Source organism: Colletotrichum navitas (genome assembly GCF_030913465.1).
Source record: "Colletotrichum navitas strain CBS 125086 chromosome Unknown LY79scaffold_78, whole genome shotgun sequence".
NCBI classification, from domain to species: Eukaryota; Fungi; Ascomycota; class Sordariomycetes; order Glomerellales; family Glomerellaceae; genus Colletotrichum; species Colletotrichum navitas.
This window is the reverse complement of record NW_026850624.1, coordinates 95,488-109,049: the sequence shown is the minus strand read 5'-3', so window position 1 is coordinate 109,049 and position 13,562 is coordinate 95,488. Positions and strand designations below refer to the sequence as shown.

Below are 13,562 nucleotides of genomic sequence, written 5' to 3'. Positions count from 1 at the left end.
GAGTAGTTATGTCGCTGCCCAGAGAAGATCCGACTCTTTTACTGTGGAGGATAGTGGGTCGATGATTGGATCTTGTTCATCCTTGTTCGCATTCTTCTGGCGGGCTTTTGTGTGTCGGGCGAGAACCCCGACGAGCCCCGCGGCTCGTTTTGCTGACAAAGTCGCTTATCGCGGGCTTGAGTCGCCGAACTTTCCCCTACCCCTACCATAGCCGACCAGCAATTTTGCCTCTCGCTGAAGACTCGGTGCTCGTTTCCCACTCTCTCCACTGCTCGACTTGCAGGCTGCAGCTCTGCAGGCTGGCGCACACACCCACACAAGACGATATTGACTGACATAAACCCGGCGACGGATTAGCAGGGCAGACTGACAGTCGGCCGCTCACGGTAGATTCCCCTTCTGCTGCAGCCAACCAACGCTGACAAGGCCGGGTAGATATAACCCATGCGCCGCCTCCAGGTGCTGTGGCGTAACCATTCTCTGCAGCATCCTGGCTCTAACCAGCTGAGGCGACTGACTTACTTGTCTGCCCGTCTGCCGTCAGCTACTTGTTGCTGCTACTGCTGCTGTTGCTGCTGCATGCCCGCCTACTCGTGAAATGACCACTCTCTGACATCAAACTCGGCCAAGCTCTTCAAGGCTCCATCCAAAAGTGTCCTGATGAGAGCAACGCCATCGCAGTCTGTCAAGTAAAAAGGGGAAATGTGGAGTTCCCACGACAATGGGACAAACATGCCGGACACGAATGCACGTTCGCAACAAATGGCCGAGGAGGAAGCGAACTCGGTAATCAGTCACGACGAGGGCTCAAGTGGTGATGACACGACCAACAACGGCTCGGGTGGCCCCCCGAGGAAGCGCAAACGAGAAAAGCACCAAAAGACGTCGTACGTTGCTTGCCGCCGATATGGTGACACCCCGGATATGATGAACCCACGTCAGCTGACTGCTTTCCAGATGCGAGCTGTGCAAAGCAAGGAAGGTGAAGTGTGATCGTGCAGAGCCTGCATGCTCATGGTGTGCCCGACACAACCGGACTTGCGTCTACCTGGAAAGACAGAAACCCGGGAGTCGCATCGGCTTCAGTCTCGAACTTGAAGCCAAGGTCAACAGGCTCGATGCTCTTCTACAGGCCCTTGGCCGTCGGGTGGAAGAGCACATATCCAACGACCACGCCGCCGCTCCTCCTGGTCTCTCGCCAGCCATCAGCAGCCAGGCGCCCTCGCAAGTCGAGGGATCACATCAGGATACCAATGGTGTCAGCCCAGGCCCGGTTCTTCCTGGACCAACGCCCACGTCGAACGACAGAACGCCAGCCTTCCCGGGCCCTTTCTGGCAGGGCGGTGATGCGCAGGGAGCTCTCCAGAATGGTGATCGAACCTCGGTCCAGGCTCTCCTGAATCTCTCAGCAGGCGAATCTTTCAATCAAACGGGGGCATCACTCAGCGTGGCCGGGCCTCGAAAAGATGCATCGTCTGTTCCGACCGTGTCCGAATTCCCATCACACGACTTGTTGTACACGCTTGTCGACCTGTACTTCAAGCATTGCAACACGTGGTGTCCCATTCTTGACCGCAAGACAACCTTCGGCGCCTTCTTCGGTTCGACATCCCTCAACGAGGCCGATCGGGTTCTCTTGCACGCCATAGTTGCAACTACCCTGAGGTTCCTGAAAGACCCGCGATTGTCGCCCGAGATGTGCTCCCACTACCACGCACTATCGAAACACCGGGTGCAGATATACGCCATGGAGAACGTCAGCATTGCGGCGCTGAGGGCTTTGGTTATCCTCTGCCTCGATGAGCTGGGAACCTCCAACGGGCCCCGTGGCTGGAACATGCTCGCGCTCCTCGCCCAAAACGTGAGACAGCTGGAACTCTGTGAGGAGAGCAGCGTGTACCTCACAGCCGAAGTCGAGGATACACCAAACACCGGCTCGATCCGCCGTGTTGTTATGGGCCGACCCGAATCGTGGATCGAAGACGAGGGCCGCCGTCGGCTTTGCTGGATGGTTTACCTCCTCGATCGATATGCAACGATTGCAACAACCACATTTGACTTCATGCTCGACGACAAAAAGATGAAGCGCGGCCTGCCTTGCTCGTACGACCTGTTTTCTCGAAACGTTCCCGTCGAAACGAGGTCATGGAGCCCGTCGTCCGACCAGATGGGTAGTCCAGAAATAGAAATAAACAAACCCGAAAACCTCGGCAGTTTTTCGTATCATTGCGAGATCCTGCGAATCCTCAGTAAAGTCCACGACTTTCTCAAGACACCCATCAACGTAACGTCATCGGCCGACATGGCTGTCTGGCGCAACACATACAGATCGCTGGACAGTGCGCTCGACAGTTGGCTGCAGAGCTTGCCGAGCGAGTATAGCAGAATATCGGCCCTGTGCCATTCCGATCCAGCAAGCCGCGTCGCCAACTGGTTTATGCTGCATAGCGCCTATGTCACGTCGGTCGTGCGTCTGCATTCCTCTGCTGCGTACCCTACCGTGAGGTCGCACATCTTTGTCCCATCGCACTATGCGATGCAAAGGTGCTTATCTGCCGTGCAAAGTCTGGGCGATATCGCGCAAGACGTCTTCGAGGCGAACGGTCTTGATCTGTTGGGGCCTCCGTTTGCATTTTCCCTGTGGGTGGCCGCGAGATTACTGCTCATCCACGCTGCAACCGTCGGTTGCCCTGTTGATCCAAAGATTGATTTTTTCATCGAAACGCTGCGTCATGTCGGGCAGTATTGGGAGGTAGCGAACAACTATGCCAAGATCCTCGCTCGGGTGGTACAACGGGGCCGTCAAGGCGACATGAGCTTCGCCGCCATGAGAAAGTGAGTATTTCGAGTCTCTCACCCGGTCCCCGCTCTTCGCTAATAGTATGTCTCCCAGGAGCGCCCACGATTTGGTCACATTGACATCCGCCACTCGACGGTCCGGATTGGAGCCGACGTCGACTCAGGTAACATCATTGAGCGAACTGGACAATATTGACGTCTTCGAGTTTTTCAACTACCCCAAAATGTCGGAGCCGACAAGAGTAGCAAATGGCCATACGAATCTGCTGCAGCCGCAGGCCATGAGCGGACTGGGCGGCGATTCCATGAGGACTACAGGGCTACCAGATCCAGAGTCGGACTGGCTTGGCTTCAATACTCCCTTCAACTGAGACGGCTATGGCGTGGTTGTGTTTTCCATTGTTTTCCCCTCACGGGCCGCCTGTTTCCGAATTTAGACGTAAAAGCATATCGAGAGCAAGGCTAGCGCCAGGGCGTCTTGAGTCTTGCTGGAATCTTGCCGAGGCGTTCGTGGGGCATTGTACCTGTATGTACCTGATTGATGGATCTCGTGTGGCTTCGCGATACAGCTGCAAGGAAACCGCGACGACGGCCCAATTTAATTCGCTGATCCCCGCACAAGCTGACGAGCGGCGCCCCACTGTGACTGGCCGAGCCACCTTTCAGAATGTCCGTGTCCGATGACGTTGAAACGCTATTCTTGGTCATCCTTCATCAACTTCCGCCTTATTTATTCTTGCAACACTGACGGACGTGTCGATTCGTGTATCCGACCTGGATAGCTTTTGTCAGCTTCTTTCTCATAGATCCTTTGAATGAAATCATGGCGCCAAACCAAGGCCTTGTGCACCTCAAGGAGTACGATATCAAGGATAGTAATGTCGAACTCATCGGCACGGACATCGACCACCAGGTGAAGTACAAGTCTGCGGCTACCGAGCCGGCTTGGAACGATGGGGGAATCGGCCAGTCGACAGGACTACACGTCTGGCGTATCGAGGACTTTGAGGTCAAGCCGTGGCCGAAGGAGAAGTACGGCCAGTTCATGGACGGCGACAGCTATATCGTGCTCCACTCGTACAAGGTCGGCAGTAAGGACGGAACTGAGAAGCTAGGCCACGACATCTTCTTCTGGCTTGGGGCCCACACTTCGCAGGACGAGGCCGGCACGGCTGCTTATAAGACAGTAGAGCTCGATGAGTTCCTGCACGGAGCTGCGACACAGCATCGTGAGCTGCAGTCGGCGCCATCCGACGAGTTTCTGGGACTGTTCCCTCGCATCTCAATTCGGTCGGGTGGCGTCAGATCCGGATTCCGGCATGTCGAGGACGGGGGGCCCAAGGAGGAGATCCTTACCCTTTTGCGCATTTTCAAGAACCCGTCCGTGGGCGCCAACGGAGTGGTGGTGCACGAGGTGGAGCCGACGTGGCAGAGTTTGGATGAGAGCGACGTCTTTGTGCTGGACACGGGCGACAAGATCTGGCAGTGGCAGGGCAAGAGCTGCAGCCCGATGGAGAAAGCCAAGGCGGCGCAAGTGGTCAACGACATGACCCTGGCTAAGCACACCGACGTCGAGGTTCTGGCGCAGGAAGAGTCGCGATCCCGTGTCATCGTCAAGCTCCTCGGAGGCGACGACGATACGCCGCAGTCCGGGTTCCAGTGCCCCAGACCGGTCCGGTCAGCGTCCAAGGTGCACGCTGGCGAAAGGCCGCAGAAGCTCTTCCGGCTCAGCGATGCTTCGGGCGAGCTCAAGTTCGACATAGTCAAGGAGGGCAGTCAGGCGGCGCTTTCGGACTTCAACGGACAGGACGTGTTCTTGCTGGATGATGGAGGACGGGCCGTCTGGGTGTGGGAAGGACAGGACGCCAGCAGGGGAGAGAAGGCGAACTGGCTCAGAGTTGCGCAGGCGTATATTCGGCAGCTTCAAGGAGGTTCGGAGGCCAAAGAGGCCCATCTCACACCGCTGGCCAAGGTGACGCAGGGCAACGAGAGCCGGGCGTTCCTGAAGGCGGTGCAAGTATAAGGCGGATAGGCTAGACGGCGGCAATACGAGGCCACGCTTTGTAATCAGTCTAAGCCCGCGTGCTTGTTGGCGATGCTTTTGATATAGAAATAGTGCTGATTTTCTTCACATCGGTGGGCGAGTTGTGATGGCGAGAGGCGAAGTGCGGTCGTTCGGCCGTGATTGCCGTCATGGTTGCTGCTGTGTCACCGCAGACTTTCAACATGGGCAATCTTTGTTTGGGCGGATGATTGTGGCCCAAAGACGGATGGCACGTAACTGGTGCCAAGGAGATACGTGATGGGGTATCTAGGAAAAGACGTCAGCGTTGTCGTCTTGCTGTTGTTGGAACATGAGGGACGTTCCGAAAGGCGAGAGGAAAGCGCCGGTAAGATGAGCCTTACCTCACCGCACCTTCTTCCGAGTATGGCATGTGCTTGCCTGGGGAGGTATGTACCTAGTCAGGCGAGTAGGCAGACAGTAAGGCAAGATAAGTGGAAGGAATCGGGGGTGGGTGGTACATCCCCAACCGGACCGGGGAAAGTGCCGCACTAAACAACCTTTTGTGGGCAAGAACCGCCTCGGAATTGGCCACTGGCACCGTGACCCCAACACGATGCTCCTTGCTCACTCTAGACCCAAGTCTGGCTGTGGACTCTGGAGGCAACCGGCAGTTGTCCAGCACATTCTTTCACTCATTGCCTTGGCAGGTTATTAGCCACAGACAGCCAAGTGGGAATCTCATCGGCTAGACATTCCTGTCCATAGTAAGAAGCCTGCGTTACTAGAAGAAACACCGACTACCTATGGCTTTGGGATGCCATGTGACTCAGGGTAAGGTACCCGCAATATCATCACGGGAATGAATGGTCACGAGCGAACAATGCCAGCAATGCCAACAGGAAGTTTCATTTGGATATTCAACCATGCGAGTTACTGTTGTCCATAGACAAGTGCAGATTCCTCTTGCCGTTACAAAGCCTGCCTCGAAACAAAAGGCGCAAATGCAAACGTGATTCTCGTCTTTTTCCCCTTTCCTTCGAACGCCGTTCCCGTACCAAGCACCGACTCCTTACGCAGAGTCTCAAACAAGAACCTCCAAATAATTCACCCAAATGTGGCTACTTACCAGATGGCTAGGAAGAGCGGAAGAACCCCATCGCCATCACATCCAGCTCGCTGACGGCCGAGGCCAGAATACCCCCAAGTGCTTTTTCAGAGGTATTCGATAGCCCCGCCAAGCTCCTCTGCACGCCGCCGTTGAGGCGTCGTCGAGGCTAGTTGCCATAAAACTGATGCAGTAATCTCTCCGTCTTCGCCTCGACTCTCGCTTTGCCTTGTTCTTCGCTAGTGGTAATGTCGGCGTTGTTGAAAGAAGCTAGATACGCGCTCGGTTCATCGGATGGGAGCTGGCTGGTGTACTTGGAGCTTCTCCTCTTCGCGATTTTCTTCTTCGACTCATGAGAAGAGTACTTGTGCGGCGGGTTCGGTCCCGTATGGCTGTGTCCGGTCTGGTTAGCACACCACAGCATCGTCTGCTCCGTGCCTTTGACCATGGGAGGCGGGGAGCATGTACCCCTTGTAAACAGATTCCTCGGAATGCGCGCCCATGATCCCAATGATATTCTAGGCAGAAACGGTGAGATGCCTTGAATCGGTGCTTTGGCAAGGCACAGAGCTGGATCTCGATCACGAGTAGATTTTCGTAAGATGGGAAAGTGGTGATAGCCCGTGATGTAGACGCGAGCTTCCTCAGGATCTCAGGTCTTTCCCCTCGTTTTCGATTTTATACAGTTCCCCATGGCGGGAATGCGAACCACTTCCTCACACACCAGACCGGAGTCTAGGCTTGAACCAAGTGCGAAATCAAACCCCTGTCAAGATAGTGCGGAGCAGAAAACATTAGATGTTGAAGCGATGCACCGGCCAATGAACCTGGCGAGCAGTTGTTGAATAGCCAAGGTAACTCGACGCCTTCCTCTCAATTCAACGCCCGCAGCGTATGCAAGTCGAGAGGCGCCCGAGCTACTGTATCTGTGATTAGAGGTGTTGTTTGTGTGGGGAATCTGCGGCGTCGCCAATTAGTTGCGAGCTGTTGATACAACCCCCGCAGGGGCTCCGGTTAGCATCACGGAGGGTGTGCTTCACGCTCTACCCTACCCGCTGGGTCATCAGGGCGGATGCATTTATCCATGACAGCTGCTAGCTGAATAGGTGAGAGTATGGGGTAGAAGGGCTGGCCCATTAAGGACGCAATCCAGATGTTGATTCGGACCAAGTCAGCACTAACACTTGTAAGGCTCATGCCCGGCGATGGTCCACGCAGTTGTCGGTCAAGAACCGCGTTGACTCTGTTAGGATTGTTGACCTTTCGACATTCATCTCCGTAGAACCCTCGAAAAGATGACAACTTTGACATCTTCCAGTATGTTGGGACAGCGAAGTCGAAAGGCATCTTGCCGACATGACGGGATCCAGAGTCGGCATTCGCCTGGGTGCCCGAACTTGACGAATCATGATATAGCTGGGGGAGCCAGAGCGTCACCCGGGTCGAGACTCCCATCAGTCCCGGCAGAAACTGTCGTTGTGAAGCCCTCATAAGCCTCTAGGCCATGTAGGAGATTAGCGCAGCAAATTATACTAAACAGCGTGACTGAAGCCGAGCCTGACTTGACTTCAAGTCCATCCCCTCGTACCCCTGGCGTGGGGAATGGAAACGCGGGCACCTTGCCCAGGTCCTTCAGTCAATGAAGCGCGGTGGCGAGAGCAAGGATTCGGTGATAGGCAGCTTCGGTGTGAAGCTGCTCGGCGCCCTCCGACCAACTGTGGCCAGGCGAAGCGGCGACAGACGACAAAAGGGGATTGGCCAAATCCTCCGGCTGTTCTTTCGATGAAATGGAAGTCGAAAAAGCTCAAGACAGAATCTGCATGTGACGCCATGAATCTGGTGTCGGTTTCGCGATAACAACGGGCGTTGGCGTTGTTGACGTGGTCCAATCAAGGACCTGGGCAATGTCGGGGGGGGGGGCGGTGGGTGGCGCTCCTGCCTTATGCAGAGTGACGCGGTGTGAAGCCTCCCCGCCTCACTTTCCCGCTTCACTTTCGCCTCGGGGTCTGCCTCGTGATGCCTCATTCTGCCTGCTGTTTAGGCATCAATGGTCCGCCAGAGCCCAAAGCCTGACGAGGCATCTGAGTTGCCTCAATGGTTCGCACGCTGGTCAGCCTGGACCCGAGGAGTCCATGGCAACACATGTGACCAGTTGTTGCCAGCTGGAAGTCAAGCCGTCTCGTCAACGACTGATAGTACCTGTGAGGCGAGAAAGGAGTCATCAAGCAGGACTCTGGACTGAAGTCTTGGTTGAAGTATCGATGGGGGTTGGTGGTGCAGTGAGAAGGTATGGAAAAAGGTGAGGACAGGATATACTTATATGTCTGTCGTGTTGGCCTCTGCAATTCATAGGGAGATGTCTATGACGGGTTGGAGAATTGGGGGCCGAAACACCCTTAGGTGTATAGAAAGTTAAGAAAAATGAAGGGAACCACCAGCATTTTATACGTGAATTTACTCAGTAGGAGGTTAATAGGGCTGGTTAATAGGGCTGCAAGGAATTCCCGACTTCAATGACGGAACGTACTACAGATAAGGCGCATCCGCGCATCCCCACAGCCACAGCCACCAAACAGCCGTCGAAAGAACCTGTCACAGGGGTGTTTAGCGCAGAACGGATGCATGCATGCAAGGGTGTGACTCAAATCTCAAATTCAACACTCTCGGCTTTGGTACCAAGACGTGGCTCTTGAAGGTACGCAGTCGCCAACCTGTTTCGAGTCCGCCCTTCTTTCTCTCTTATCATCTGATCATCCAACGCTCGAGAACTGTCCGTCTACTTCCTCCTGTTATCGACCCAGTGACACTGCAGCCTATTCGATCCTTGCTGTATATAACTCCAATAGGTAAACCGAGAGACTGGCGACACTGGAGTGCGCCAAGGAGTTTGGCTGGGCTCTCCGGTATTAGAGAGCTCCGGGGGGACGGACGGATCAGCAGAGCCGGCGAGCCGCATTGCGTGGAGGGAGCCATTCGCACTCACCCTTGGCCTTCTGGCCTCCAGCGCTGTCAGCACTAATGCGGCACCCCCCCTTGCAGTCTGACACACCTCCCAACTTCAAGATTGGCAACGGTCAGGTCATCAAGGGATGGGAGCAGGCTCTGTCGGACATGTGCATTGGCGAGAAGAGAACCTTGAACCCCGCCCCGGAGCTTGGATACGGGTCACGCGGCATGGGAATTATCCCTTTCAGCTCGCGTCAGGGTACACGTCCGACGTGGATTGGGCCACCATCAGCATCTGGTGTCGGGTGGCTGCGGAGATACCGGTATCTCAAGCTAGGCAGTCGGGAAGAAGGCGAAAGCAACAAGACTATTCATGCAGAGCGATACAAGGCGTTTGACTATTTACGCTCACTTCATGCGAGGGCACAGTGGAATATGAATTAATCTTGTATGTATAAAATTATGTGTGCAGCAAACTACAAATTTCCGCGAGGCGTCGCACCGAAAAAGCCTCCGACCCGTACCATATGAAAAAGAAAGGAAAGTCTAGATGTGGTCTGGAAGCAAGTCTATCTTCCATGAGGAGATTTGGTATATCGTGTCGTTAAATCGTCAAACAGAAAGAAAAGCACACAAAGTAAGCTGTGGTCAATCTCAAGCCTGGGGCGCCATGGTGCGCTTGGGCATCTCCATATCAACCCGGCGGAAGCGCATACCGCGCTGCTTTTTCGTCGTGGTAGCGGTAGTTGATGTCTTCTTCTTGTCGTCGTCCGACTTGCTCGTCGTGGAAGGCTTGGCAGTGATGGTCGGGCTGACAGAAGTGGATGCAGACGTGGTGCTGACAATCAGCGTTGAGGCTGTCGAGTTCGTAGACGGTGCGTTAGTCTTGGTGGCCCAGTAGGCGTCCAGCCTGCTCTCGACCTCTTCGACATTGTTGTAAGGCTGGAACTTGGCCATGTACTCGATGCGTGACTTGACCGCGTTGAAGGCGTAGGCAGCGGGATCCTCCGTCTTGGCTTGCCACTCGGTCTCCATGGGATCCGCGAACTGCGTCTCGTCGTATCCCAGGTCCGTGAGGACAGACACGTTGAAGGCAGCCATCATCTCATGGTCTTCGTGGATCAGGTTGTGACAGTGGAACATGTACACGCCGGGCCAGGGAGCGTAGTGCGCCTCAACGGTGACGGTCTCCCCCGGGCCAAGCCAGACGACGTCCTTGAGGCCCTGGGACTCGTACGGGAACACGACGTTGCTGCGGCCGTTTACGCGCTTGACGACGCGGAAGTCGACGAGGTGGATGTGGATCGGGTGGCTCCAGCCGCCCGAGCTGTTCTCGAGCTCCCAGACCTCGATGGTGCCACGCTTCGGCCTGGCGAGCACGCGGTTATTGACGTCGGCAAAGGTGACACCGTTGATGCGCCAGGAGCTGCCTTGGCGCTCGAAGCGAAAGTGCTGGTCGATTCCTGCCTTGTCCTTAGGGAAGGGCACCGTGCGGAGGGCCGAGGGGACTGTCGCCGTGTCGCTGACTGTGGTATCGCCGACAATGAAGCGCATGACCTTGTCGGTGTGGAGGTAATCAATATCTGCGGCGAAACTTCTGGTATTGCGCATGGTAATGTTCTGGCCCTTGAAAGAAGAGAAGTCGACGACGATCTCGTAACGTTCGGCCATGGAGATGTAGAGCTCCGTCACACTCTGAGGACCTGTGAGGAGGCCGGTGTCGGAGGAGATGACATCAAAGCGAACTCTGTTCTGCTGAAGATCCTCCAAGTAAAGGAAGAAAGTACGGGAAATTGAGGCATCGAGGAGACGGAAGCGGTACTTGCGCGGCTCGACCTTGAGGTAGGGCCATGGCTGTCCGTTGACGTGGATAACATCTCCGTAGAGACTGGTTTGCTCGTTGGCGGGGGAGTACAAAGAGCCATCCGGGTTATATTGCTTCGCAGACAGGATAAGGGGGGTGTCATAGACTCCATAGCCTGATGGGAGGCCGAGAGTATCCTCATTGGAGTCGTGAAGTATGTAAGCACCAGCTTGGCCGAAATAGGCGTTCTCGGCGGTGTGGTCGATGGCGTGGTCGTGATACCAGAGGGTGCGCGCATTCTGGTTATTGGGGTAGTAGTAGTCCTTGTACCTCCCAGGAGCAGTGATGTCTTCAGCCCAGCCGTCCCACGGGGTGCGCTGTGCGGTTCTGTCAGCGGATGATATCAAGTCGGGCAGATGGGAAATGCTCACGGAAGGCGAGCCGTGAAGATGAACGGAGTTTGCCAAGTTGGCGTGGTTGGTGAAGCGGACAACTGCCTCCTCGCCACGTTCCATTAGGAACGTTGGCCCTGGCGAGATACCATCGTAGCCGACCAACTTGGCAGGTCCGAGGTTAGGGTAAACCTGAGCGGCGAACTCCTTGATTTCAATCTCGTAGTATCTAATCTTCTTTCCCGTCACGGGGTTCATGATCGGTTGGTCGGGGCTGCGGTAACGTGTTAGCTGTTGAGCACATCCAGGCAGGTTGGTGTAGGTAATCAAAGGTGTCTGACGTACAATTTCTCCGTCTTTGGAGGGGGAATGGGAAGAGGGAACTCGTAAAGCCACTTGTACTCGGGGCTCTCCCAATCTTTGGCAAGAGTGCCCGAGACAAGAGCGAGGACTACGGCCAGAGACTGGCGAAAGGTAAGGGTGAAAACCATTTTGGGAAGGGAGGAAGGGTAAAACGCAAGGACCGATGCCAGGGAAAGCTCCGAGGTGACGGGTGATGGCCAAGACGGGTGGCGACGCCTTCGCGACTGGGAGGTTTGGAAGTGGATAGAGTGCGATGAGACTGATCACCAACCTTCCTTCCCAGATGGCGAGAACGAGGAAGACTATTTAAGGAAGATTTGATAATTTGATCCTTGACCAGTCCAAATCACCATTCCCGTCGACCCATGATGCGAGACGCCGCGATCCAGGCCAACTCGGCTGGGTCCACGTCGGGCACTAGATAGAAAAAGCCACAACGACAGCAATAGTACTGGAGTGGTTTGGACCAAGATCGGGCAGATGCCTAGCCCGTGCAAGCCAGAAAACTCGTGGGCATGGCCTGCTCATCACATCATCGGCAAAGCGTTGAGATGTGGCGAGGCATCGAGGCAGATACTGCGAGCGCCATGGCGGGCTAATAGTACTCCCGTTTGGACCTCGATGTTCAACGGCGGTAACGCTGAGTCGCTGTCCTTGTCGTGGTCTCGGAGGCATTCGTATCAGCCCTGAGTAAAGAAAGACGGATACGAAGGACGCGATAGATGCAAGCCTGTATGTAGTCCGTGAACGGGAGGATGCAGAGCAGGGGTGGAGTCTGGAACATTGAATGACAACCAGGACCCCGGTTCGACAGCCCCACAAAACTGGCTCAGCTGGATGGGTGTCCTGATGGGCAATACGGGAAGGCCATTGAATGCAGACCTCGTGGGTGAAAGACGCAGAAAGTTGACTAGCGTACGGCTCTGCCAATCGTTCCAACCTAAAATTTTGCAAGTCAACGCGCGGTCTGCTCTTGGAGCAGTGGGGATGGCCGGCCGACATGAACAAATGCTACAGTCACGTAGCTCGCCATCCGACATGCGGAAGACAAGACGTGTTTGCCAGCCGGATACAATGTTCAGCCTCAAGGGCGAAGAAGGCGTTGTCGGCAGGCTGGGATTTGGCGCTAAGAGGCGACCAGATAAAGAAATCCACATGTGCAGCAGCTCCACGGGTCTGGGCTCCTTGTTCTTCAGGCCGTTGCGGGCGAGTTTAGCGTCGGACCCTTTGACAATGCGGGATTCCAATAGTGTTGGACTAGGAAATTTGAAACTGGCCAGTGAAGAGTCCATACATACATACATACTACCACTAATGATGGCCATACAAAGTTATTATTGGATCATGGGCCAGCGGACTCGAGTAGCGCACCAGTTCTGAGGGTTGTCGATGTGCATCAATTGGAAGGCCGCCAGGAAAGCTTGCGAGCTGGGGCTGAGGGGCTGAGATGCAAGATTCCCCCGGGATCTGGGTCAGCCTGGTAGGTGGTAGTGTACTATACCACGACCACTCAGAGGGAGGGGGATCATCGATGATTGCGGAGTTCATAGGGCCGGGCCGCGTGACAGGGATGTTGCTTCGGCGCCAATAGTGTCCATATGGCGTGAAGAGAAATGCATATGATCCGATGCTTTTTGCGATGAGGCGGTGGGCATGTCGCCGACAGAGCGGGAATTATTGGCGGTCCTGTTGTTAGGTTCTTTGCTTCTTTACCAGAAGAACGGGAACCCCCCCGGCAAAGTGAAAAAAGAAGAGGCAACGACTCGTAGATGGCTTCCGACGACGGCTCGACGGGGTCCGTTCGACCTTGACGGTATTCCTTCGCGGCAGATGATTGATAGCCACATCCTGTCTAGTTCGTGCCGGCCTCGTGCAGATCATGACAAGCACACTTCGCCCCGGACTTTTCAGAGGTGACAAGATGGCTGGCGTCTAGTCGCAGAAGCAACTGGGCGAAGGCCGGTCAGAAGGGCCAGACAAGACCCCGCAGCCGTAATGCGGGAGCCAGCCAGCAAGCCGGGCGTGTTAACAAACAAGGGCGCAAGTTCAGCAGACTATCTTGCGCCACTTTCACAGGGAATGGGTGTTGATGTTGCTACATATCGTGGACATGAGAGAATAACGTGGCTCTCCGGCCGAAGCTTGCGA

General features: G+C 55.2%; 4 protein-coding genes across 4 annotated transcripts; 2 read left to right on the top strand and 2 right to left on the bottom strand.

Annotated features, from left to right (window-relative positions):
* Positions 1-732: 732 nt before the first annotated feature.
* Positions 733-3,170, top strand: LY79DRAFT_673069 (fungal-specific transcription factor domain-containing protein; the record flags this gene model as incomplete). The annotated part of the gene is made up of 3 exons (XM_060564123.1): positions 733-887; positions 958-2,835; positions 2,894-3,170. The coding sequence occupies 3 exons, from the start codon at positions 733-735 to the stop codon at positions 3,168-3,170; spliced, it is 2,310 nt and encodes a 769-aa protein (XP_060409792.1).
* Positions 3,171-3,230: 60 nt separating this feature from the next.
* Positions 3,231-4,846, top strand: LY79DRAFT_371722 (gelsolin). Its single transcript, XM_060552832.1, has one exon. The coding sequence runs from the start codon at positions 3,623-3,625 to the stop codon at positions 4,820-4,822; it is 1,200 nt and encodes a 399-aa protein (XP_060409791.1). The 5' UTR covers positions 3,231-3,622; the 3' UTR covers positions 4,823-4,846.
* Positions 4,847-6,078: 1,232 nt separating this feature from the next.
* Positions 6,079-6,412, bottom strand: LY79DRAFT_673067 (uncharacterized protein; the record flags this gene model as incomplete). The annotated part of the gene is made up of 2 exons (XM_060564122.1): positions 6,079-6,301; positions 6,378-6,412. 2 exons carry the CDS (start codon positions 6,410-6,412, stop codon positions 6,079-6,081), a joined length of 258 nt encoding a protein of 85 aa, XP_060409790.1.
* Positions 6,413-9,218: 2,806 nt separating this feature from the next.
* LY79DRAFT_371504 (bilirubin oxidase) lies at positions 9,219-11,686 on the bottom strand. Its single transcript, XM_060552830.1, has 3 exons — positions 11,397-11,686; positions 11,091-11,325; positions 9,219-11,036 (listed from the first exon to the last, which is right to left on the bottom strand). The coding sequence occupies exons 1-3, from the start codon at positions 11,540-11,542 to the stop codon at positions 9,510-9,512; spliced, it is 1,908 nt and encodes a 635-aa protein (XP_060409789.1). The 5' UTR covers positions 11,543-11,686; the 3' UTR covers positions 9,219-9,509.
* Between the last annotated feature and the right edge of the window lie 1,876 nt (positions 11,687-13,562).

Bases quoted from the DNA above. Each gene is read 5' to 3' on its own strand.
- LY79DRAFT_371722 (XM_060552832.1), top strand. From the start codon at position 3,623: ATGGCGCCAAACCAAGGCCTTGTGCACCTCAAGGAGTACGATATCAAG.
- LY79DRAFT_371504 (XM_060552830.1), bottom strand. From the start codon at position 11,542: ATGGTTTTCACCCTTACCTTTCGCCAGTCTCTGGCCGTAGTCCTCGCT. The intron at 11,326-11,396 runs GTACGTCAGACA...ACGTTACCGCAG, and splicing joins CCTCCAAAGACGGAGAAATT to CCCCGACCAACCGATCATGA. The intron at 11,037-11,090 runs GTGAGCATTTCC...AGAACCGCACAG, and splicing joins ATCTTCACGGCTCGCCTTCC to CGCACCCCGTGGGACGGCTG.